The sequence below is a fragment of the Pristiophorus japonicus genome, chromosome 12 (assembly GCF_044704955.1).
Source record: "Pristiophorus japonicus isolate sPriJap1 chromosome 12, sPriJap1.hap1, whole genome shotgun sequence".
Taxonomy (NCBI): domain Eukaryota; kingdom Metazoa; phylum Chordata; class Chondrichthyes; family Pristiophoridae; genus Pristiophorus; species Pristiophorus japonicus.
Genome location: NC_091988.1, coordinates 171,943,099 through 171,969,745, shown reverse-complemented (window position 1 = coordinate 171,969,745; position 26,647 = coordinate 171,943,099). Strand labels below are relative to the sequence as shown.

Sequence of the window (26,647 nt, the reverse complement as noted above, 5' to 3'; positions counted from 1 at the left end):
TTGAGGAGAGAGAGAGAGAGAGAGAGAAAGAGGAGAGAAGCTTTAATTTTGTCCTGCTGTTTTGTGCTAATTGCCACGGTACAATTTAATTATGGGGGCAATATTGACAATGCCATACCTTGTGCAAGCTTTCTGCATGATGGTGTTGCGGAGGTGATGATTGATTCGTCATCATCGCATGAGGAACCTCAGAGCACGTAGGATGATGGGCAGCAGGCCTTACCGGGCATATCGAGACAGGCGTTCATACATGCACCTAAGTGATGCAGACTGTGTGAGAAGGCTGCATTTCCACAAAGAAGTTGTAATCGAGATCTGTGAGTTAGTAAAAGCAGACCTGCAACCTAGAAGTATCAGGAGGACTGTTTTGTCAGTTGAAGTGAAGGTTACAGCTGCACTTTCACTCTATGCATCTGGATCATTCCAGGCCACAACTGCGGCATTTCTCAACACATATCTGCATTCAGCAGGTGACTGCTGCACGATATGCCCGGAGGAATGACTACATATAGTTCCCAATGACCCTGCCCAGGCAATGCGTGAAAGAGCTGTGGGCTTCTCCAGGATTGCTGGCTTCCCAAAGGTACAGGGCTGCATTGATTGTACCCACATAGTCTTGCAAGCACATTTGGAGGATTCCGAGATGTACAGGAACAGAAAAGGCTTCCACTCCGTTAATGTGCAGCTTGTGTGTGACAACATGCATCACATCATGTCAGTTGATACGAGATACCCTGGGAGCACCCATGATGCATTCATCCTATGTGAGAGCGCTATATCTGCCATGTTTCAGCAGCAGCCAGAAGGGCAGAGCTAGCTGCTGGGAGAGAAAGGGTACGGCCTCGCCACCTGGCTCATGACGTCCCTACGCGTAATAACCCGGATGGAAGCTGACCGGGAATACAACAGGTCATATAATGTGATGCGCAGCATATTAGAGAGGACCAGTGGCATCTTGAGACAGCGTTTCCGATGCCTGAACCATTCCAGAGGCTACCTGCAATACTCGCCTGAGATTGTCAGTCAGTTCACTGTTGTGTGCTGCATGCTGCATAACTTAGCTATCATGAGGCAGCAGCAGCTGGTATTAGAAGACCCACGTGAGGTGAGAGTGGCTGATGATGAGGAGGAAGATGCAGATGAAGAGGAGGAGGAGGAGGACGAGGAAGCCATGCAACGACCGGAACCCGGAGCATGACAGCGGAGGAGGACGGACTGTCGTGCCTCTTTAACGACTGTTCGAGCCTTGCGCCAGCAGCTCATCCATGAATGCTTTTCTGCCTGAAGGCTCAGCGGCAACTATTCCAAATGCACCATGTTTACTGTTTGGACCTGTTCCGTAATGTTGTGTCGTGTTAATGGAACAAATAATGGAAATGATTCTTCTTCAGTTCAAAAAGTTGTGTTAATAATGGAACAAAAATGGAAATGATTCAGTTATAATTTTAAATATATTTTATTCAAAAGTTTAACACTTGTTTGTACTTAACTTAACTTTAATAAAAAATATTCTTGTAAAAAAGTGTAAAAATTTCAGTTAAGATGACTTACCAACTTTAACATCACTTACAAACTCTAAGATTACTTAAAAACTTTAAGATCACTCAAAAACTTTTAAATTTGTAAATTTACATAACTTACAAAAAACTTTTAATTTGAGAACAGTTACAACAGTAACAACAATAATAACAGCAACAGCAAAGAAAGGCTGCACTCTCCTCCATCTTAGTATCTATAGATAGTAAAAGCTTTTACACAGATAGTAAAAGCTTTTACCGATATATAAAACGGAAGAGAGTAACTAAAGTGAATGTTGGTCCCTTAGAAGATGAGAAGGGGGATTTAATAATGGGAAATGTGGAAATGGCTGAGACCTTAAACAATTATTTTGCTTCCGTCTTCACAGTGGAAGACACAAAAACCATGCCAAAAATTGCTGGTCACGGGAATGTGGGAAGGGAGGACCTTGAGACAATCACTATCACGAGGAGGGTAGTGCTGGACAGGCTAATGGGACTCAAGGTAGACAAGTTCCCTGGTCCTGATGAAATGCATCTCAGGGTATTAAAAGAGATGGCAGAAGTTATAGCAGATGCATTCGTTATAATCTACCAAAATTCTCTGGACTCTGGGGAGGTACCAGCGGATTGGAAAGCAGCTAATGTAACGCCTCTGTTTAAAAAAGGGGGCAGACAAAAGGCAGGTAACTATTGGCCGGTTAGTTTAACATCTGTAGTGGGGAAAATGCTTGAAGCTATCATTAAGGAAGAAATAGCGAGACATCTAGATAGGAATAGTGCAATCAAGCAGACGCAACATGGATTCATGAAGGGGAAATCATGTTTAACTAATTTACTGGAATTCTTTGAGGATATAACGAGCTTGGTGGATAGAGGTGTACCAATGGATGTGGTATATTTAGATTTCCAAAAGGCATTCGATAAGGTGCCACACAAAAGGTTACTGCAGAAGATAAAGGTACGTGGAGTCAGAGGAAATGTATTAGCATGGATCGAGAATTGGCTGGCTAACAGAAAACAGAGAGTCGGGATAAATGGGTCCTTTTCGGGTTGGAAATTGGTGGTTAGTGGTGTGCCACAGGTATCGGTGCTGGGGCCACAACTGTTTACAATATACATAGATGACCTGGAAGAGGGGACAGAGTGTAGTGTAACAAAATTTGCAGATGACACGAAGATTAGTGGGAAAGCAGGTTGTGTAGAGGACACAGAGAGGCTGCAAAGAGATTTAGATAGGTTAAGCGAATGGGCTAAGGTTTGGCAGATGGAATACAATGTCGGAAAATGTGAGGTCATCCACCTTGGAAAAAAAAACAGTAAAAGGGAATATTATTTGAATGGGGAGAAATTACAACATGCTGCGGTGCAAAGGGACCTGGGGGTCCTTGTGCATGAATCCCAAAAAGTTAGTTTGCAGGTGCAGCAGATAATCAGGAAGGCAAATGGAATGTTGGCCTTCATTGCGAGAGGGATGGAGTAAAAAGCAGGGAGGTCCTGCTGCAACTGTACAGGGTATTGGTGAGGCCGCACCTGGAGTACTGCGTGCAGTTTTGGTCACCTTACTTAAGGAAGGATATACTGGCTTTGGAGGGGGTACAGAGACGATTCACTAGGCTGATTCCGGAGATGAGGGAGTTACCTTATGATGATAGATTGAGTAGACTGGGTCTTTACTCGTTGGAGTTCAGAAGGATGAGGGGTGATCTTATAGAAACATTTAAAATAATGAAACGGATAGACAAGATAGAGGCGGCGAGGTTGTTTCCACTGGTCGAGGAGACTAGAACTAGGGGGCACAGCCTTAAAATACAGGGGAGCCAATTTAAAACCGAGTTGAGAAGGAATTTCTTCTCCCAGAGGGTTGTGAATCTGTGGAATTCTCTGCCCAAGGAAGCAGTTGAGGCTAGCTCATTGAATGTATTCAAGTCACAGATAGATAGATTTTTAACCAATTAGGGAATTAAGGGTTACGGGGAGCGGGCGGGTAAGTGGAGCTGAGTCCACAGCCAAATCAGCCATGATCTTTTTGAAAGGCGGAGCAGGCTCGAGGGGCTAGATGGCCTACTCCTGTTCCTAATTCTTATGTTCTTATGTTCTTATTCTGAGACCGCCCACTGCGCTTGGTCTCATTGACTCCACCCCTGCCCGCAGGAGGTGGCGCAGCGTTTCTCGGGTTGGTACCAAGCTTATTCTTTCGAGCATCTCGGGTAATGCGCACTTCTTGATGGGGGGCATGGGCAGGCGGTAATGTGGAAGGCCCGACTTGGGCCTCTTCAGAGGCTGGTCTGGGGATTGGAGTGGGAGTGGCAGTTGATTCTGTTAAGGGCAGCAGGGTCTGGGCATGTTTCCTTATTGCAGCAGCTAACTCTGACAGTCCCTCCCTCACGTTCACCAACAGTGTATCAGCTGCCTGCGACATTCCCTCCCTCATGTGCCCGAACAGTGTTCCCATTTCTCGTGAGAGTGTTGTTACTTCTCCCGACAGTCCTGATACCTCATCACCCATCCCACTAATGATGTTCAGGAGTGATCGTGTAAGGTCAATGCTCTCCGCACTCATTGCTATCATCTGAACCCCATCTGCACCTCAGGAGAGCGCTGTCGAGCTCTCCTTCCCCTCCTCACTCTGGATGTGGCTCACTGCATCCCACTGGGACCCACAGCCTCGGACGGTGGGGCCCTGGGTGTGCCTCGCTGCACTCCACTGGAACCTGTAGCCTCGGTATGTGAGAAACCATGGAATGTCCTAACACTTGTACCACTCAGGAAAGGGCCTGGCACCTCAATGGGCAGCACCTGCATCTCCTCTATAGTGATTACAACAGTGGGGGCTTCATCCATCCCCTCCCTCTGCCCCTCTCCCTCCCCCTCACCCTCATCCTCAAGCTCTTAGTCTGAAAGGTGGAATTGGAAGATTTTCTCCTCTTCAGCCTCATCCGCATCTGAATCTTTTTCTGCATCGACTTCAGCCTCGTCAGGGTTGGCGTCAAGTTCTGCAAAATATAACAGAACAGACAAATGGTTAGCAGCAGAGGAGGGGGCAGGGTGGCATGAGTAGACTCACACAGCGCAGGCAGCAGGCTCATTTGAAGGACCACGATGAATGATAGATAGCACATGGCATCAACCGAAGCATAGCTGACGGAGACATCCTCATGAACCGAAGCACAGCTAGCCCGTGCAGTACTTAACATTTAGCAAAGGCAGACTGTGGAATTTGCAGGACTTACCCTCTCTCTTGAGCGTGGGCCCAGCTTGTGCAGTGGTGGTTGCTTTTCTCCAGGCAGGACCCATCAAAGCAGGAACCCTGTCTTCCAAGGGTGTCAGTGGGTTCTCCTGTTCGAGTTCTTTACCTTTTGTTGTGTGCCACCTTCCTCTGCAAAGATGAAAATGTCACTTTTTAGAGAAGGTGTCTTTTTGCTGGGTGGGACATATACAGATGGTTACATTTACAATTGCAATTCCAGTGAGTAAATGAACATATTACTTACACTAACTACTTGACCAAGGTCCTGCCACTTTTTGGACTGGCCTCCAGACCTCGGGGTGGTCACCAATGCACAATAATCTTCTGCAAGTTGGTTCCAGCGTTTCTTTTGGTGAAACTTTTATGTGACCTCTGCTGGTATCCAGCTCGTGCCATCTGTCCTCAATTACAGTAACCAGTGCCTCCACTTCATCCTGTGAGAAATCCTTGATCCTTGAGCCGCTTTGCATGTTGTATTGCAGCTCTGATTTTTCCACTGAGATTTAAAGTTCTCACGCACAACTGGCTCTTTAAAAATGTCCGAATGCAGACCGGGAGCTGTACTGGGCATGCGCGCCCATAGCAGTCACGTCAAAAATGTCCTTTTTTTCCCCGCACATGCGCAGAAGCGGGGGGGGGGGGGGGGCATCATTTCTTCGGCGCAGACATTAGGCTCCACCCCCCGAGGTTAAAGGACAGGTTGCGCGGTGCCAATTTAAAAAAACAGAACGGAGAAACTTGCAAGTTATTTTTTTGGAGTAGTTGGTGCCAAAAAAAATGGGCGTAACTCATGCAATACACCAAAAACGGCATTGGGGAAAATTGAACCCAAAGTACTTACAATGCCAACCAACTTCACACCTTCAGTCTTGATTTTCCTTTCTTTACTTTTTCTGCTGAGTAAATACAAGATATAAATTTGTTTGTACATATGCAAAAAATACAAGATGATTTATTTTTCGCTATTATTTAAACACCAAAATATTCTCTTTTTTATAATTAATGCTTGCTTGGGTTTTGTTTTACAAATGTAAAACAAGTAATCACAAAGTTGGTTCTACTGATTGTTCAGAGTCCATCTAAAAACGAGATTCCTTCCCCCATCTGTAAAACATTACAGCACGATTAAGAACAAAACCCACACCCAGTAAATGATGCCACTCCCATATAACAAGCCTAATTAAATTACCCTGTATGGTGCTGGGAGAGCGAAACAATGGGCAAGTAATGGGGAGAGCTGTGGCTGATTATGGGGAAGGAAGGCCTTGTATACACAATCTATAACCCCCTCCCCCAATACGTCATTGATTATATTTAACATTAGCCTTAATTTTTTTTTAAATGTTAGTACTCGCCACATTTCCTCTTCGGTTTGGAGGTTACCATTTCCTGTGGCATCTGTCCAGTTCTATCTGACCATCATGTTGCTACTGGGGTATAGCCTGTACTGCTTTCATTTAGTAATGGAGGGTATTCCAGCATTTACATATACAAGATGCAGTAGCAAATATTATACAAGTTGGGGCAATTAAATTTTGATTATTTATGTTTTCATTTTATTTTTAGGGGATTTGATGTTCATCAAATTGAGGATATCGAGGAGTTCTTATTTTCTTATTTTTTGTACCCAGTTTCAACTTCATACATTCCCAGATTAGACACAGCAGACATTATTCAATGTAAAATTCCCTTTACACTACTCCAACTGTCCCAACTTCAGAAGAGGATCCTTCCTACACTGATGGACATTTCATTTCCCACACCAGATATCCTTTTGGCCTCTCTAAGTGAGAGTACCAATTTAACGCCAATTCAAAACACAAATTAGATGGGAAACAGACAGGCAGAGAAAGAGAGTGAAAGACAGCAATAGAATGAGAGAGAGTGATAAAGAGACTTTCAACCTTGGCTGGATTCAAACCTGGTCTCAGAGATGAAACAATTATTTTCTAAGCAAGTCTGCTGTCTGGACCCCTGTTTTGATTATGATTTAATTCCATCAGTTTATACAGTTGACAATCACATTTTTTTTAATTAGAAAAGCTATTGTTTCACTACTTTTTCATCGTACTTTTATTTCATTTACCTGCCCCCCTCTATTAGAATGAGTGACAAGTATTGCACACAGGAAAAAAAAATGGTGATACAAGTGCTCTGTGACTGGTGTCAAAATATCTAAAGATGAAGTTGAAAGAGATCAAGGGGTTTTTGCAGACTTGATACTCAACAGGTCCAACTGCTCAAATAGTGAGTGTCAGCCTAAGAAGAAGGAGCAGAGATTAACCAAGCAAACAGAATGTTGGAGTAAATATCCAAAACAGCAGAGAAAGGAAGGAATTGCAATTATATAGTACCCTTCATAACCTCAGTAAGTCTCAAAGCACTTCACAGCCAATGAACTACTTTTTGAAGTGTAGTCACTGCTGTAATGTAGGAAAACGTGGCAGCAAATTTGCACAAAATTAAACTTTTTTAATTAAAAAAAATTTTGAATCTCCATTTTTATTCTTAGGCTGACTTTCACTATTTGGGCTCACACAAAGAATGGCCATATGGGGGAGATATGGAGGATGGTTGATGTCTGTGAACTCTGCATAGGTCCCCACACTCAGCAGAAAATGGGAGAAAAGTGACAATAAAATGCACTGTTTCTACTTATCTAGATTGCAAAATCACTGATAGTAATATTGTTTAATTGTCAAAAGGTAAACATTACAAACTGCTTATTTGTTTAGTGTATTTTCTGCCTCCCTTTTGTAATTATCATTCCCTGTTTGGGAGAGTAGGCAAGTATCCTACTTTCAAACCTGTTAGCACTTGAGCTAACCCCAAGGTAGTACACTAGAGCAGCCTGTAATGACTTGCCCTGCAATTGTTCACCCTCAGTGTTGCATGAGAAAAAAAAAGGATAGAATCTGCTTGGCACCTCTCCTGAGGGTCACGAGTGGGAACATGGCATGTGAGGAACCGCAGGCATTATAGCATCGCCCATACAACCTTCCTTTAAATGAACTTTTAAAACTTGTTAACACTAGATGTATATATGGTGTTATTATATTTGAAAACATTGTGTGTGTCTTGTTTGTCTTTTATAATTCTTTGTTAACATCCAATTAATGTTCCACAGGGACAGAGGCAAATTATTGCAGACTTCAGCAGAGAATGGCTTGGCACAGTATACAGAATGTATGCAATATATAAGACATTACATTAATTACAAACTTCAAGATCATTACCATAGTTATCTCTCTTTTAAACGGTCACAAAATGTGATAACAATTTTACAGACAGTTAAATCATTCATAAAATGTGCCACCAACCAGTTTGGGTGAGGAAAAACAAATCGCGATTTTTCAGTGGCTGCAACTGTTTGGTGCACAGCAGATGGAATCTTAAAGAACATTTTCATTTCTTTACAGATAAAAACAGAATTCCATGCTGAAGTAATATAAAAATCAGCATTTCCTCCATCGACTGTACGAAAGCCAACTGTGCCATTACTAAAGAAGCCAGCAAAGATCTCATTTGGAACCCCTACAGCAATTAATGAGGGATTTGCTGACAGAACTGATGCTGGGAACTGTGGCCCTCTTCTAATAGCTCCTGTGTCTTCAATGCCAATTAATATTTTGTTCAGTTTTGCTCAGTAGGAAACATGGAGTCAATCAACCTTAAAGTGCAGCTGTTGTGTTCTGCATGTGTTGTGTTATATGCAATGTAAAAGTACTGCCAATGTTCCTCACCTCTTTTCTCTCAAAAACTTTACTTCTTTACATTGGCTTGATTGCCACATCACTGATGTGCATCTGACTGTTAACTGTTATCTGTGCATCTGTTTCTGCTTCAATTGCCTAGTGTAAGTCTAAAGCTTCATAATGTAGCTTCTGCAGAAACCTAGGTCTCGTTACCTGATTTAGGGCTCAATGTCGGCCCACCCCTTTTTTTCGGCACACTTACCGGAGACGCGCCGCTTTTCTCCATTCAGAAGTGTGCCGAAAAAATTCCTCCCCACTTTGGCCGCTGTCTGGCCTCTCCCCGGTCGTCGCGTAGCATAGCCAGTCACGTCGGGGGTGGAGCCAGCGTCCTGCACTGAAAACAGTGCCAGGATCTCTGCACATGTGCATTGGAGTCGGGTCGCGATGTTCGCGCATGCGCAGTCGCGCCGAAATTTGGCAATCGGCCAGCCTCTCTCTCTTCCCACAGATGCTGCGTTCACTCGCTCTCCTCCTCCCCCCTCACCCCCCTCACCGTTCATTTGCAGCCCAGCCTCTCTTTCTCTCTCGCTCTGTGGAATACAGATGCCACGTTGAATCCCAATGCCTATCGCTCCCGCCTCGAGCCCTGGCCAAGTGGCCTCCCAGTGCGCGTTGTCGTGCTGGCCCTAGCCCAAGCCGACTGGCAGCCTGCATAGGCCGGCTCGCTGCCTTCCCGGGCCATGAAGCTAGGACTTACTTCAACTGTTTAGTTGTTATTTAATTCTTAGAACTTTTTGTTTGCAAGGTTTGGTGGTTTGTAAGGCTTGGTGCTTTAGGTGCAGCTCCTCTCCACTTCTTTTATTCTTGTAGTTTTAGCTTCCATGAATGCTTCTGTTGTATAGTAAATTTACTTTGTCATATGATGTCCTGTATAGCTGTTTGATCCTATTCACATTCTTTAGTCATTAAGTTTCTTTATTAGTGACCAAATTAAATTTTAGTCTTTTGAAACTCACTCGGCCAGGGCTAGGGGCAGGCGGGCAGCAGAACTAATAGAAATCATCCAGACAGGAGCACTATCAGTTCTCATGCCTGCCCCTAGCCCAGGCCGAATGGCCTCCGATGTATTTATCTGCGCTGATTTCTTAACTCTCTGTAAGGGCTTTCTGAAATGGCCACATACACTGGCCTAAGTAGATTTGGAGTAACTATTAGCTGGCCAAAGTTGCCTAAATGGCCAAAACTGGCATAGGTGGCTGGTAAAATAAAACTAAAAAAATAGTAATTAACTCACTTACACTGGCGCAAATTGAATGTGCAAAATGGGGATTTTTAAGATACACCAGAATAATCAAGTTGCTCCAAAAAAAAGAGCAACTCCTGGCCAAAATTGAGCATTGAGTGCAGTCATTATTGAGAGCGGCCCTGTAATTTCATAGTCTTGATCTTCTAGTGGTAAAGCTGTCTAACATATAGGGGTAGATTTTGACTCGGTGAGTTAGTGTAAAACGGGTGATAGCGAATCGGCAGCCTATTTTACATCTCTCCTAATGTTATTTCCATTGTAGTCGATGGAAGTAAAGTCAAGATCTACCCCATAGTGTGAAGCAGCTTCTCCAGCAGCATGGAAACAAAATGGCCCTGATCAGCCGGACTGACCTGCACCCTCCCACCAGTATTAGAGTGAATTTACCACCACTTATCAACATGGCTCTTCCACTATCTGTTCAAATCTGCAAGGGAAAAGTATGAATATTATTTAAAACTACATGCCACAGCTATTGTTAGTAGGATTACAAAGATCGAATCCCCCCATTTGAGCTGTTCAGAGAGGAACCACGACACTGGTACATGGTGGTGTACCACAATACCACAATTATAATGGGTGACTTTAATATGCACATAGATTGGGCTAACCAAACTGGAAGCAATACGGTGGAGGAGGATTTCCTGGAATGCATAAGGGATGGTTTTTTAGACCAATATGTCGAGGAACCAACTAGGGGGGAGGCCATCTTAGACTGGGTGTTGTGTAATGAGAGAGGATTAATTAGCAAGCTCATTGTGCGAGGCCCCTTGGGGAAGAGTGACCATAATATGGTGGAATTCTGCATTAGGATGGAGAATGAAACAGTTAATTCAGAGACCATGGTCCAGAACTTAAAGAAGGGTAACTTTGAAGGTATGAGGCGTGAATTGGCTAGGATAGATTGGCGAATGATACTGAAGGGGTTGATTGTGGATGGGCAATGGCAGACATTTGGAGACCGCATGGATGAACTACAACAATTGTACATTCCTGTCTCGTGTAAAAATAAAAAAGGGAAGGTGGCTCAACCATGGCTATCAAGGGAAATCAGGGATAGTATTAAAGCCAAGGAAGTGGCATACAAATTGGCCAGAAATAGCAGCGAACCCGGGGACTGGGAGAAATTTAGAACTCAGCAGAGGAGGACAAAGGGTTTGATTAGGACAGGGAAAATGGAGTACGAGAAGAAGCTTGCAGGGAACATTAAGACGGATTGCAAAAGTTTCTATAGATATGTAAAGAAAAAAAGGTTAGTAAAGACAAACGTAGGTCCCCTGCAGTCAGAATCAGGGGAAGTCATAACGGGGAACAAAGAAATGGCGGACCAATTGAACAAGTACTTTGGTTCGGTATTCACTAAGGAGGACACAAACAACCTTCCGGATATAAAAGGGGTCGGAGGGTCTAGTAAGGAGGAGGAACTGAGGGAAATCCTTATTAGTCGGGAAATTGTGTTGGGGAAATTGATGGGATTGAAGGCCGATAAATCCCCAGGGCCTGATGGACTGCATCCCAGAGTACTTAAGGAGGTGGCCTTGGAAATAGTGGATGCATAGACAGTCATTTTCCAACATTCCATTGACTCGGGATCAGTTCCTATGGAGTGGAGGGTAGCCAATGTAACCCCACTTTTAAAAAAAGGAGGGAGAGAGATATCACGGAATTATAGACCGGTCAGTTTGACATCGGTAGTGGGTAAAATGATGGAATCAATTATTGAGGATGTCATAGCAGTGCATTTGGAAAGAGGTGATATGATAGGTCCAAGTCAGCATGGATTTGTGAAAGGGAAATCATGCTTGACAAATCTTCTGGAATTTTTTGAGGATGTTTCCAGTAGAGTGGACAAGGGAGAACCAGTTGATATGGTATATTTGGACTTTCAGAAGGCTTTCGACAACGTCCCACACAAGAGATTAATGTGCAAAGATAAAGCACATGGGATTGGGGGTAGTGTGCTGACATGGATTGAGAACTGGTTGTCAGACAGGAAGCAAAGAGTAGGAGTAAATGGGTACTTTTCAGAATGGCAGGCAGTGACTAGTCGGGTACCGCTAGGTTCTGTGCTGGGGCCCCAGCTGTTTACACTGTACATTAATGATTTAGACGAGGGGATTAAATGAAGTATCTCCAAATTTGCGGATGACACTAAGTTGGGTGGCAGTGTGAGCTGCGAGGAGGATGCTATGAGGCTGCAGAGCGACTTGGATAGGTTAGGTGAGTGGGCAAATGCATGGCAGATGAAGTATAATGTGGATAAATGTGAGGTTATCCACTTTGGTGGTAAAAACAGAGAGACAGACTATTATCTGAATGGTGACAGATTAGGAAAAGGGGAGGTGCAAAGAGACCTGGGTGTCATGGTACATCAGTCATTGAAGGTTGGCATGCAGGTACAGCAGGCGGTTAAGAAAGCAAATGGCATGTTGGCCTTCATAGCAAGGGGATTTGAGTACAGGGGCAGGGAGGTGTTGCTACAGTTGTACAGGACCTTGGTGAGGCCACACCTGGAGTATTGTGTACAGTTTTGGTCTCCTAACCTGAGGAAGGACATTCTTGCTATTGAGGGAGTGCAGCGAAGGTTCACCAGACTGATTCCCGGGATGGCGGGACTGACCTATCAAGAAAGACTGGATCAACTGGGCTTGTATTCACTGGAGTTCAGAAGAATGAGAGGGGACCTCATAGAAACGTTTAAAATTCTGACGGGGTTAGACAGGTTAGATGCAGGAAGAATGTTACCAATGTTGGGGAAGTCCAGAACCAGGGGACACAGTCTAAGGATAAGGGGGAAGCCATTTAGGACTGAGATGAGGAGGAATTTCTTCACCCAGAGAGTGGTGAACCTGTGGAATTCTCTACCACAGAAAGTTGTTGAGGCCAATTCACTAAATATATTCAAAAAGGGGTTAGATGAAGTCCTTACTACTAGGGGGATCAAGGGGTATGGTGAGAAAGCAGGAATGGGGTACTGAAGTTGTATGTTCAGCCATGAACTCATTGAATGGCGGTGCAGGCTAAAAGGGCCGAATGGCCTACTCCTGCACGTATTTTCTATGTTTCTATGTTTCTATGTTAATACAGACATGGGGTACACAGAAGGACATGAGACAGAGCATACAGCAGTTTTTTTTCAGTGTTTCTAATATATGAAAATCTATCATAAAGGTAGATTCCCTTCAATTCACACTTTCTTGAGTTGTGACATTTATAATGGCAAACAGCAGCTAAATGATGCATTCCTTCATTGACATTCTTTTATTTGTTCCTGCTACTAATGAGGTATCAAGCACCAACTTTCTATTTTTGTGGTTTAGTTTAATACTCAACTAGACCAACATGTTTGAAATATTTTGAAAGAAGACTGAACTTGCATTTATATAGTGCCTTTTACATTCTCACGACATCCTGAAACACTACACAGCCAATTAATTACTTTTGAAGTGTAGTCACCTTGTTATGAAGGCAAAGGCAGCAGCCAATTTGTGCACAGGGAAGTCTCAAAAACAATAATGAAATAAATGGCAGATTGATCAGTTTTGCTGGTGTCTGTTAAGAGTTAAATGTTAGACAGAATAACAAGAAAGTTCCCTACAAATATTGCCATGAGATCCTTTAAGTCCACCTGAACAGGCAGATAAAGACTTGGTTTAGTCTCTCATCAATAAACTTGAAGATTATCTGTACAACAACAATCTAGTAAACAACAGTCAACATGGTTTATGGAGGGAAGGATCCTGCCTGACAAATCTCTTTGATTTTGTTAAGAAAGTGACAGCCCAACTCAACTGTGGTAACCCCTACAACACTGTATACTTAGACTTCCGAAAAGTAGTTGATAAACTTCCACGTGAGAGATTACAAATTAAGCTCAAAACTGTGGGGATTCAGGGCAAAATTTTGGTATGGTAAGAAACTGGCAGAAGGATAGAAAGCAATGGGTACTGCTTAAAGTAATACAACAAGGGTGAGAGGAAGTACTGAGTACTTTGAGGGCTTTGTGCTGGGATCACTACTGTTTCTAATTTACATCAAGATCTTGGATTAAGAAACTCAATATAAATTTGTTAAATTTGCAATTTATATCAAACTAGGAAATAGTGTGCCTAAATAACCAACAAAATAAGAGGCGAGTGTATTAGACACCTGTAAGTATGCAATTATTGTTCTTCATAGCATTTAAGATTATGCTACGGTTCAAAATTTCTGTTGGACTGGCTGGGAATTGATAGAATTAGCCCAGCAACTACAGAATGAGTTAAACAAAATAGAAGTTTAATCTAGATAAGTATAAATGTTTGCACATTGGAGTAAAAAATGGGCAATATATATATTTTGTGAATGGTACTGAAATCTCTAAGAATGAAGTTGAAAGGCCTAGGCAGCTGAGATGATTCAACACTCAACATGTCCAACCAGTGCAGAGCAGCAAGCAACAAAGTCTATGTTGAACTACAAAGTTGTGACCAAACTGTCCAGTGATCTGGTCAGACTGCATGTCAGACACAAGACTCCCAAAGCAAAGCTCTACTCGGAACTCATCCAAAGCAAACAAGCCAAAGGTGGGCAGTGGAAACGTTACAAGGACACCCTCAAAGCCTCCCTGATAAAGTGCAATATCCCCACTGACACCTGGGAGTCCCTGGCCAAAGACCGCCCTAAGTGGAGGAAGTGCATCCGGGAGGGCTCTGAGCTCCTCAAGTCTCGTTGCCGAGAGCATGTAGAAATCAAGCGCAGGCAGCGGAAGGAGCGTGTGGCAAACCAGAATCCCTGCCCACCCTTTCCTTCAACCACTGTCTGCCCCACCTGTGACAGAGACTGTGGTTCTCGTATTGGACTGTACAGCCACCTAAGAACTCATGCTAAGAGTGGAAGCAAGTCTTCCTCAATTCCGAGGGACTGCCTATTTTGATCTTGAGTACTGTATCCAATTCTGGAAAGAAAGAGCAAAAGAAAAGAGAGACAGAAAAAACCTTGCATTTTACAGTGCCTTTCACAGCCAACTAAGTAGCTTTGAAGTATAGTCACTTTGCTAATTTGTTCACAACAAGGCCACACAAACTGCAATGAGATAATTGATCACATAATCTGTTTTTGGTGGTGTTGGTTGAAGGATAAATATTGGCCAGGATACTAAAAGAACTCCTCGGCTCTTCTTTTGAAAAGTGTCTTGGAATCCATATCTATTTGAAAGGCAGAAGAGGCTTCGGTTTAACATCTCATTCAAAAGACAGCACATCCAGCAGTGTAACACTGAAATGTCAACCTAGATTATGTGTTCATGTCTCCAGAATAGGGCTTGAACCTAACACCTTGTGACTCACAGGCAAGAGTGCTACCACTGGGCCAAGTCTGCCACCTGTAGTAGTTTAGGAGTGGAGGAGTTGAAATTCCCATTAGCAAGCACTGCAAAACTACCTTTAGGAGGTTGTCTCAGTGCCTCAGTTTCAACAAAACTCTAACAGATGCAAAGAGAATTTAAAACAGTTTTGGCCAGTCCAACACATATTTTAAATTTGTAATACTTGATAAGCGATCTTACAGATCTAGTGATCTTATTAAAGACTGCTGTGATTGGATGAGTACAACTGGAAATGGGTCACCATGCTTGGGGAATATTGGTAAGGTGGGCTGAATTTTTTGACTAGTTAGAGATAAATAGTGAATCAGAAAAGACTTTGGGGTCGAAATTGTCCCCCTCCTTAAGGTCGATTACCACCTCTAACAGGCAGTAATGGGACAGTAAGATCTTTTCAACAGGGGGCAGGTGGATGGGCCAACCCATCAGAAATTGCTCCTGGGCCGGGAGCGGCGAAAATGGGTTTCTGCCCCGCCCGTGTTCCCGCCCCATCGAGCACGTTCCGACCCCTTTCCATTCCGCGGGAGCTGAGCGGCCACTGGAAGCTTTTCCCGGCGGGAAGCTGCCAGTGGCTGGGCGACGTGTCTGCCCTTAAAGGGAAGGACGTTCCGCCGCGACCGCCATTTTATTATAATTGTTGGCCGACACTGAAATCGGCCCAACAATGGCGGCCATGGGTTCAGCCCGGCTGCCAATAGGCAGCCCAGCACCCCCTCTTGGGTACCGGGCCGCTGGCACGGCCAAAACCCTCCATGGTGGCCCAGTGGGCACCACTAAAGTGGCTGCAGAGCTCACAGCGGCCCTCCCCTTTAACTGAAGAGGAAGACATTGCTACGCGTCAGCGCGACCCTAATAACACCTCCCGCCTTCCGCCCCGCTCCCGACCCACTTCTGCCCCTCAGCCGCCCCAAACACCACCCGGACAAATTAAAACATTTAAAGAGGCCAATTTCCCACTATTCTCCACCCCATGGATTGGGGCAGAGAATAATTATTTATTTCTAAATTTGCGCCCTGTTTAGGGTGGAGGGCAATTTCGGCCCCTTTACTTCCAATCACTAATAGTCAATCAATAGTTTTAAATTAATTTACAACCAATCAGAAATGACTGACATTTCAATTATTTTTTGTTAACCAAATCGGGGAAAAAAAAGTTTCTAATCTTTTGAGCCGTGCTTAACATCTACTTAAACAATTAGTGTGAGGAGATGAATTTGGGAATGCCTCTGGAAAAAAACAGACTGGCATGGCACTGGAAGGGAGCGAACACCTGGTTTTGACCAGACCAGACGGGATTAGTCTGGAACTGCACTGTCCTGCACCATTTGTATAAGCTGCTATGGCGTCCAGTGAAGATATGGCAGTGTGTACAAGTAGCAAAACTTGCAGAAACGGGAAACAAACACCTAAAATAATTGTCTAAGGAGCCCAGAATCATAATCGACCTTAGCACTGTAACTTTGTTCGAAACTAATGGGTGGATTGTGCGAGACTCGCGGAGTATTGTTGCTTCTGGAATTGCAAATATAAATCACCCTTCGCTAACCATGTGCTACTTCCACATGCTTGGAGATCATTACTGCCAGGGGCGTTTTGGTGGTCAATCCGTTGGTTAATGTATGCCACTGTTCCACGTGACCAGAAAGAAATCAAGTTGACTGGACACCCAAGTTGCATTTGTACAAACAAGCAAAGGGAATGCTACAGTGCAATTTGTGATACATTTTCTTTATAATTAACAATGTGGGCATGCTAGGATGCAACTTGGAAATAGAAATGTAACCATAAATCATACCGAAGGAACTATTAATTATTTGTTGGCATCCATGACACATTCAAGACTTAAAAGCTTTGGTGCATCACAACCCAAAATATTTAACTGTATTTTATGGACCAATTTAAAATTTTTACTGAGTATTATATCTTAATAAGACATGGGTTTGGCAAAACCTCTCTTCAGGGTTTGCCAGACAAGCAAAGTACATTAAAATATACCACTGTGTTGCAATAATGTCATTACATTGTGTCAAAAAAATAACCAGGTAAATGCTTATTCTGTTCTTCCTTCACAGAAAAAAAAAGTGCATTTTGATGTTTAACATACTGTATCGTCAAATATTATTTAGTGGGTGTACTTTTAAAGTTAATAGAACAGCAATATTTTAGTTTTAGTATAACTTTTGATAGAATACTGATAAAATGGTCACAGCTTTAAAAATAATTGCCTTTAATAATAATTGGATAAATAGCCCGTTAAAAATAGAAAGTTGTAAGTTTAAGCGGAGATAATAAGCCATTCCATGTTTATTCCTACTCATTTTTCTAAGTCAGAGTTAAATAGTGAAGATGAGGGGATGTGGGTAGCTGTGAAATTTGGCTTTATTTGGGAGTCAGATAATCTGTAGAAATCTCTATCAAGAGATTAAGCAGGAGTGTGGTAGTTTATTATAGAGTGGATTGCATTTTGAGGCCGATAATATAATGGCAGATGCTTGCTCTCTGTAAAAATTTGGCTGAAGAAAATAACAAAGATAGAAAAATATTTTTTCATCTAGAAACAGTCTAAATGCCGTACTCTTGAATATTTATATTTTTTTTTAAACTTGCATCTGTGTGCGTTCCTGTTTATTATACTTTGTCACAATTTCGATGTGTCTGGGTCGTATGTGTTTCATCATCTTTTTCTCATGCTTCGAGTAATGCTTGGGTATTTTAACTGTGAAGATAAATATACTTACCATTGGCCTGGAAATTGCAGTTAGAGGCTTGCCACCTACTTCCGCCTCCGAACCGAAAGAAAACTCCGTACTTACCTTGCGTCGGACTGTTCGGGTCCTGGGCCTGCAGGTGTAGGCTGCGTAAAGGCCCACACATCCCAGGGGGGCATGCGGTTCACAATCGTCCCTGGGATCACGTGTACCAGGCGAACCAATCTAAAAGGGGGATTCCTATGATGTTTATGAGGATTCCATTGACGTACAGAATCCCCATCAGCATAATAGAAATCATCTAATAAATACATTTTCACAACACTGAAACAAAAATAAATGATCACAGGTTCTAAATTAATTTATTTTTTAAACTTCAATTAAACATTTAAAATCAAAATGTTATTTTTTGAAAAATAAATTTAAACATCGTTAAACAAGACAAAATTTACCGAAAGTATTTTAAATGTAAGTGAATGTTTAAATCATTTAAAAAAATGTATTTTAACATTTATTTTAACATTACGCTGGTAAAAGGAAGAGGCATATAAATTGGCCAGAAAAAGCAGCAGACCTGAGGACTGGGAGAATTTGATAATTCAGCAAAGGAGGACAAAGGGTTTAATTAGGAGGGGGAAAATAAGAGTATGAAAGTAAGCTTGCTGGGAACATAAAAACTGACTGCAAAAGCTTCTATAGATATGTGAAGAGAAAAAGGTTAGTGAAGACAAACGTAGATCCCTTGCAGTCAGATTCAGGTGAATTTATAATGGAGAACAAAGAAATGGTGGACCAGTTGAACAAATACTTTGGTTCTGTCTTCACTAAGGAAGACACAAATAATCTTCCGGAAATACTAGGGGACTGAGGATCTAGTGAGAAGGAGGAACTGAAGGAAATCCTTACTAGGCGGGAAATTGTGTTAGGGAAATTGATGGGATTGAAGGCCGATAAATTCCCGGGGCCTGATAGTCTACATCCCAGAGTACTTAAGGAAGTGGCCCTAGAAATAGTGGATGCATTAGTGATCATTTTCCAACAGTCTATCGACTCTGGATCAGTTCCTATGGACTAGAGGGTAGCTAATATAACACCATTTTTTAAGAAAGGAGGGAGAGAGAAAACAAGTAATTATAGACTGGTTAGCCTGACATCAGTAGTGGGGAAAATGTTGGAATCAATTATTAAAGATGAAATAGCAGCACATTTGGAAAGCAGTGACAGGATCGGTCCAAGTCAGCATGGATTTATGAAATGGAAATCATGCTTGACAAATCTTCTAGAATTTTGTGAGGATGTAACTAGTAGAGTGGACAAGGGAGAACCAGTGGATGTGGTGTATTTGGACTTTCAAAAGGCTGTTGACAAGGTCCCACACAAGAGATTGGTGTGCAAAATTAAAGCACATGGTATTGGGAGTAATGTACTGACATGGATAGAGAACTGGTTGACAGATAGGAAGCAGAGAGTCGGGATAAACGAGTCCTTTTCAGAATGGCAGGCAGTGATTAGTGGGGTGCCGCAGAGCTCAGTGCTGGGAGCCCAGCGATTTACAATATATATGAATGATTTAGATGAAGGAATTGAGTGTAATTTCTCCAAGTTTGCAGATGACACTAAGCTGGGTGGCGGTGTGAGCTGTGAGGAGGATGCTAAGAGGCTGCAGGGTGACTTGGACAGGTTAGGTGAGTGGGCAAACACATGGCAGATGCAGTATAATGTGGATAAATGCGAGGTTATCCACTTTGGTGGCAAAAACAGGAAGGCAGAATATTATCTGAATGGCGACAGATTAGGAAAAGGGGAGGTGCAACGAGACCTGGGTGTCATGGTACATCAGTCATTTAAAGTTGGCATGCAGATACAGCAGGCGGTGAAGAAGGCAAATGGTATGTTGGCCTTCAAAGCTAGGAGATTTGAGTATAGGAGCAGGGAAGTCTTACTGCAGTTGTACAGGGCCTTAGAGAGGCCTCACCTTGAATATTGTGTTCGTTTTGGTCTCCTAATCTGAGGAAGGACATTCTTGCTATTGAGGGAGTGCAGCGAAGGTTCACCAGACTGATTCCCGGGATGGCAGGACTGACATATGAGGAGAGACTGGATCGATTGGACCTGTATTCACTGGAGTTTAGAAGGATGAGAGGGGATCTCATAGAAACATATAAAATTCTGATGGGACTGGACAGGTTAGATGCAGGAAGAATGTTCCCGATGTTGGGGAAGTCCAGAACCAGGGGACATAGTCTAAGGAAGGGGTAAGCCATTTAGGACTGAGATGAGGAGAAACTTCTTCACTCAGAAAGTTGTTAACCTGTGGAATTCTCTACCGCAGAGAGTTGTTGATGCCAATTCATTGGATATATTCAAGAGGGAGTTAGATATGGCCCTTACGGCTAAAGTTATCAAGGGGTATGGAGAGAAAGCAGGAAAGGGGTACTGAGGTGAATGATCAGCCATGATCTTATTGAATGGTGGTGCAGGCTCGAAGGTCCGAATGGCCTAATCCTGCACCTATTTTCTATGTTTCTATGCCTGCTTTTACCAGGTGTAAGGGTTTAGTGGGTATTCGTTAGGCAAATAGCCCAACCCTGCACCAGCGAAAGTGAATTTACAGCGAATGTGGTGGATCTGTCCAAGTAAAACTTGACAGATCGCAAGCTCTGGGTTTTCGCGCATGCGCATCACATGCAGAAACCCTGAACTTGAGGGGCCATTCTGAAGGTTTCACACAGCATACACAGGCTGTCGGAAGCACTGTAAAATCCTGGCCATTATACTTACCTTTCAGTACTCCCACCATAGATGGCGCTGTTACTTTTCCAAATTGCAACTGCATTCTCCTTTATTCTGGGTAAGATTGCCTCTACATTTTTCAATTCACACCAACCAGTTCCACAGGCGATGGAATTGAAGAGGTCCAACAGAGTAAGTCTCAAATTATTTTTGTGGACCCCGGAGAGGTCCTTCAGGACCCACAAAAATAATTTGGGCTGCTGCCACCCTGGGATCCCTACCCTCCGGAATTGTGGCCACCCCTCTTGCAACTTACCTTGCTGGTGGCCATATCACAGGCCCTCAGTTCAGCATGTTGCATGGGACACCTTTTTGGGAGTGAGTGTACTGCTAGGCTCATCTTTTTGTTGATAACTTGCAGGAAACCATCTTACTACATGGTTCTTAATGCATCTCGGTCTCCTCCTTTAAGACACTCCTTAAAAACGGCATATTTGACCAAGCTTTTGGTCATCTGTCCTAATATCTCCTTATGTGACGCGGTGTAAAGTGTTGTCTGATTTAGGCTCCTGTGAAGCGCTTTAGGACATTTTACTATATTAATGGCGCATTATAAAAGCTCAGGCTAAATTAAATGATTGCTGCTGCAGAACTTTCTGGCAGATGACTCATTGGCTATGATATCTTAGTTATTTTAATAAGAACACATATTCCCTAAAGACTTCCAAATAGGTGCACTCTGCCAAGAGAAGTAACTAGACCTATTGCTGAAATCAAAGAATTTATAGAATGAAAATTTCAGGGTCTGTGCGATATACACAGCTAGGGAAAAATTCTCGAATGTCTTCAGATTACAGTCTGTAGTCTTCAGAATACAGATAGGCTTCAGGGGTCCTAAGAATCAAGAGTATAAGAAATTCATTCTTTACTGTAGCTCATGCAGCTCTAACCGTGAAGCAACCACAAATTATACTGCTAGCTCCAAAAACCTCCACGACAAAATATTAAATAGCAGCTAGTTTTGGGGCATGTCACAAGAATTGAACAGTTTAGCTGACACAATAGCAGCAAAAACAACGTTTTTCAAACAATCGCTAGGGCAGATTTTAAGGGCCTTCTCTGGTATAAACCAGGCAGTAATGGCATGAAAATGGCAATGGGTCACTTACCGCCTTTTTTTATCCTGGCTCAAGGCCACCGCCATATTGGGTAGGATCCCCAGAAAAGCAGCCGGAGCAATCATCTGTTTCAGGCAGCAGGCCCCTTCCAATATGCAAATTGGGGTTGTTTGACATACATAAGACCCTTATTGCAATTTTGTGGTACAAATGATTAGTGAGTGGCCTAACCAGCACTCCTTGAAGAGATCGGTGGAGTCCATTCAGAAAATGGTCGTGGTTTTATTTTTGCTTTCACTGTTGTGGGGCCAGGAGGAGCAGGAGCCGTCCTCTTAGTCCGATAAAACAAATTCTGGCCCATTGCCAGCCGGTCCAATGTTAGGGTTGTCAACTCTGGTTGGAGGCGTTCTTGGAGGTTTGATCACGTGACATCTGACCACGTAACAGCTGATCACGCAAGTTACGATCATGTGACATCTGACTGGTTGGGTCCCCTGCAGTTAACTATCTTTCCTCATGGATCCGTGGCAGACGCTGTTGTGCGAGATGTTCAGAAAACAAGGGAACCACACACGAACAGGTGAAGAAGAGAAACCAAAGGCAGAAAATAGGAGAAACCAAATTCGCAGAGGGGAAACCAGAGTGGGAGGAACTTCGAATCAATAGGAACTAATAGTAACTCACTAAAATTGCGTCGATAACTAATAGTAATACTTGTAGCATTTAGATTCCCCTCATAGCTAACAATAACACAATAACTCACTGATAGTCTACATATAACTGGTAGTAATAGATGTGTTGCGCCAATATTCTACCTGTAACTAGTAGTAATCTTGTAACCCGCTGATATTGAACTTGAAACTACAGCCAGAAATACCTTGCACTGCACAAGGTGTGGTCAGGCTCCCCAGTCGATTTCATTTTCAAAACTCATCCTAAACGCAGCTCAGCACCAATATTATCCCCCTCACTGTTCACTATACTTCCAAGTTTTGTATCATCTGCAAATTTTGAATTTGTGCCCTGTTTACCCAAGCAGTTAAAAAAGCAGACAGGATCCTGGACTTCATAAATAGAGGCATAGAATATAAAAGCAAGGAAGTCATAATGAACCTTTATAAAACACTGGTTCGGCCTCAACTGGGGTAATTGTGTCCAATTCTGGGCACCGCACTTTAGGAAGGATGTGAAGGCCTTAGCGAGAGTGCAGAAAAGATTTACAAGAATGGTTCCAGGGATGAGGGACTTCAGCTATTTTAACCCCTTTCTCAAACCTGTCCTGCCACCTTCAATGATTTTTGCACATATATCCCCAGTGTTATGTATACAACCCTATGTAAACAGCATTCTACCGCCACCAGAGGGCATATCTGTTGGAGTCCCAAGGGATCCCAGCATCCCTTGGGAGCACTGCATATAAGCAGGCCTCCCATGCTGTACCAACACTCTGGAGTTAGAATAAAGAGACTAAGGTCACACTTACTCATGGACATAACAACTGCCGATGAGATAACGAACCATCACGTGAAAATGCAGAGAACTGTTGGTAGCCTGGAGAAATTCTCAGAAGGAGACAATTGGGAGGTCTTCGTGGAGCGACTCGACCAATACTTCATGGCCAACGAGCTGGAAGGGAGTGTGAACGCTGCCAAACGAAGGGCGATCCTCCTGCGGGGTCTGCGGGGCAACAACCTATGGCCTCATGAAGAATCTTCTTGCTCCGGTGAAACCAACAACCAAATCATATGAAGAACTATATACGCTGGTCCGGTAGCACCTACATCCGAAGGAGAGCGTTCTGATGGCAAGGTATTGATTTTACACATGTCAACGGTCTGAAGGCCAAGAAGTGGCGAGCTACATTGCCGAACTAAGGCGCCTTGCAGGACATTGCGAATTGGATGGATTCCTGGAGCAAATGCTAAGAGACTTTTTTGTGCTTGGCATTGGCCATGAGGTTATCCATCGCAAACTATTGACTGTTGAAACACCGAACCTGAGCAAAGCCATAACGATGTCCACCACTGATAACACCAAACAAATTTTGCAGCATAAAGATGTTTCGGCAAGTACTGTACACAAAGTAACGTCGTTTTCAGGCAGGAATACATATGGGAGAACATATACGCCTGCAGCTGCACGACCTCAGATGACTCAGAGTCCGCCATCAAGCGTTAATGCAAGGTAGTTAACACCTTGTTGGCGCTGAGGAGGTAATCATCGAGCCCATCAATGCCGCTTCAAACACTATGCGTGCAAAGGCTGTGGAACAATGGGACACCTCCAGCGAATGTGCAGACGAGCTGCAAATCCTGCAAACCACCACGTTGCAGAGGAAGACCGATCCATGGTGGATCAAACTGAACTAGAGACTCAAACCGAGGAGGCAGAAGTGTATGGGGTACACACCTTCACCACGAAATATCCACCGATCATGTTAAAAGTTGAACTGAACAGAATTCCAGTATCCATGGAATTCCAGTCCATCATGAGCAAAAAGGCCTTCGACAGGCTGTGGTGTAACAAGGCATACAGGTCCAAGCTGAGCCCCATTCACACCAAGCTGAGAACTTACACTAAAGAGCTGATCCCTGTAATTGGCAGCGCAGCAGTAAAAGTCTCCTATGATGGGGCAGTGCACGAACTACCACTATGGATAGTACCAGGAGATGGCCCCACACTGTTCAGCAGAAGCTGGCTGCGAAAAATCCGCTGGAACTGGGACGACATCCGAGCGCTTTCGTCCGTTGACGACGCCTCATGTGCCCAGGTTCTGAGCAAGTTTCCGTCATTGTTTGAGCCAGGCATCGGAAGTCTCTCGGGGGCGAAGATGCAGATCCACCGGTACACGACCCATCCATCACAAGGCACGGGCGGTGCCATATATGATGCGAGAGAAAGTGGAGATCGAGGTAGACAGGCTGAAACGAGAGGGCATCATCGCACCGGTGGAGTTCAACGAGTGGGCCAGTCCGATTGTTCCGGTTCTCAAGGGCGATGGCACGGTCAGAATTTGCGGGGACTATAAAGTAACGATTAACCGTTTTTCACTACAGGACCAGTACCCGCTACCCAAGGCAGACGACCTATTTGTGACGCTGGCAGGAGGAAAGACATTCACCAAGTTGGAATTGACCTCGGCCTATATGACGCAGGAGCTGGCGGAATCTTCGAAAGGCCTCACCTGCATCAACACGCACAAAGGTCTGTTTATCTACAAAAAGTGCCCGTTTGGGATTCGATTGGCCGCGGCTATTTTTCAAAGGAACATGGAGAGTCTGCTAAAGTCGGTTCCGCGCACCGTGGTTTTCCAGGACGACACACTTGTCACAGGTTGGGACACCATCGAACACTTGCAGAACCTGGAAGAGGTTCTAAGTCAGCTAAATCGTGTGACACTCAGGTTGAAATGCTCAAAGTGTGTTTTCCTGGCGCCAGAGGTCGAGTTCTTATGGAGAAGAAGCGCGGCAGACGGCATCAGACCCACCGACGCCAAGACGGAGGCCATCAAGAATGCGCCGAGACCACAGAACGTAACGGAGCTGCAGTTGTTCCTGGGACTCCTCAATTATTTTAGTAATTTCCTACCCGGGTTAAGCACCTTGCTAGAACCTCTACATGTGTTGCTAAGCAAGGGAGATGATTGGGTATGGGGTGAAATCACAAGAGACAGCTTTTGAGAAAGCCCGAAATCTGTTATCTTCCAACAAACTGCTTGTCCTGTATGATCCTTGTAAACGTTTAGTGCTAGCTTGTGATGCGTCTTCGTACGGGGTCAGGTGTGTGTTACAACAAGCAAATGAATCGGGAACATTGTAACCGGTCGCTTGTGCATCCAGGAGCTTGTCCAAAGCCAATAGGCCTACAGCATGATTGAAAAAGCTCTGGCATGCGTTTACAGGGTGAAAAAAATGCGCCAGTATTTGTTTGGGCTTAAGTTAGAGCTGGAAACTGACCATAAGCCGTTCATATCGCTATTCTCAGAGAGCAAAGGTATCAATACCAATGCCTCTGCTCGTATCCAAAGATGGGCGCTCACGCTGTCTGCCTATAACTATGTAATTCGCCACAGGCCAGGCACAGAAAACTGCGCTGATGCTCTCAGTCAGCTACCATTACCCACCACCGGGGTGGAAATGGCACAGCCTGCAGACTTGCTCTTGGTGATGGATGCATTTGAAAACGAAACGTCACCTGTTACGGCCTGCCAGATCAGGACCTGGACCAGCCAGGATTCTTTACTATCCCTTGTAAAAAACTGTTTCCTCCATGGGAGCTGGTCCAGCGTCCCAGCGGAGATGCACGAAGAAATCAAGCCGTTCCATCGGCGTAAAGATGAAATGTCCATACAGGCGGACTGTCTTTTGTGGGGTAATCGTGTGGTTTTGCCCAAGAAAGGCAGGGATACATTCATACGCGACCTACACAGTACCCACCCAGGCATAGTAATGATGAAAGCTATAGCCAGATCCCACGTGTGGTGGCCCGGCATCGACTCAGATTTGGAGTCTTGCGTGCGTCAATGCAACACTTGCTCTCAACTGAGCAATGCACCCAGGGAGGCACCGCTAAGTTTGTGGTCATGGCCCTCCAAACTGTGGTCTAGGATCCACGTTGACTTCACTGGCCTGTTTCGAGGCAAAATGTTCTTGGTTGTTGTGGATGTTTATTCTAAGTGGATTGAGTGTATAATAATGTCTGTAAGCATGTCTACTGCCACCATCGAAAACCTACGAGCTATGTTTGCCACGCACGGCCTGCCTGATGTCCTTGTCAGCGGCAATGGGCCATGCTTCACCAGCGCTGTATTCAAGGAATTCATGACCCGCAATGGGATCAAGCATGTCACATCTGCCCCGTTCAAGCCCGCATCCAACGGCCAGGCAGAAAGCTTGAAATGCGTGCCGGATGGCTCCCTGCAGACCCGCCTGTCCCGAGTCCTGCTCAGCTACCGTACC

The 26,647-nt window shown here is 44.0% G+C and overlaps 1 protein-coding gene across 1 annotated transcript in view; it reads right to left on the bottom strand.

The window, feature by feature from the left end:
- LOC139277050 (phosphoprotein associated with glycosphingolipid-enriched microdomains 1) overlaps positions 1 to 26,647 on the bottom strand; it is a 149,835-nt gene that overhangs the window by 64,467 nt on the left and 58,721 nt on the right. The window contains exon 3 of the mRNA XM_070895062.1: positions 5,609 to 5,663. Coding sequence (XP_070751163.1) covers positions 5,609 to 5,663 — 55 coding nt within the window. The remainder of the gene's footprint in view (positions 1 to 5,608; positions 5,664 to 26,647) is intronic.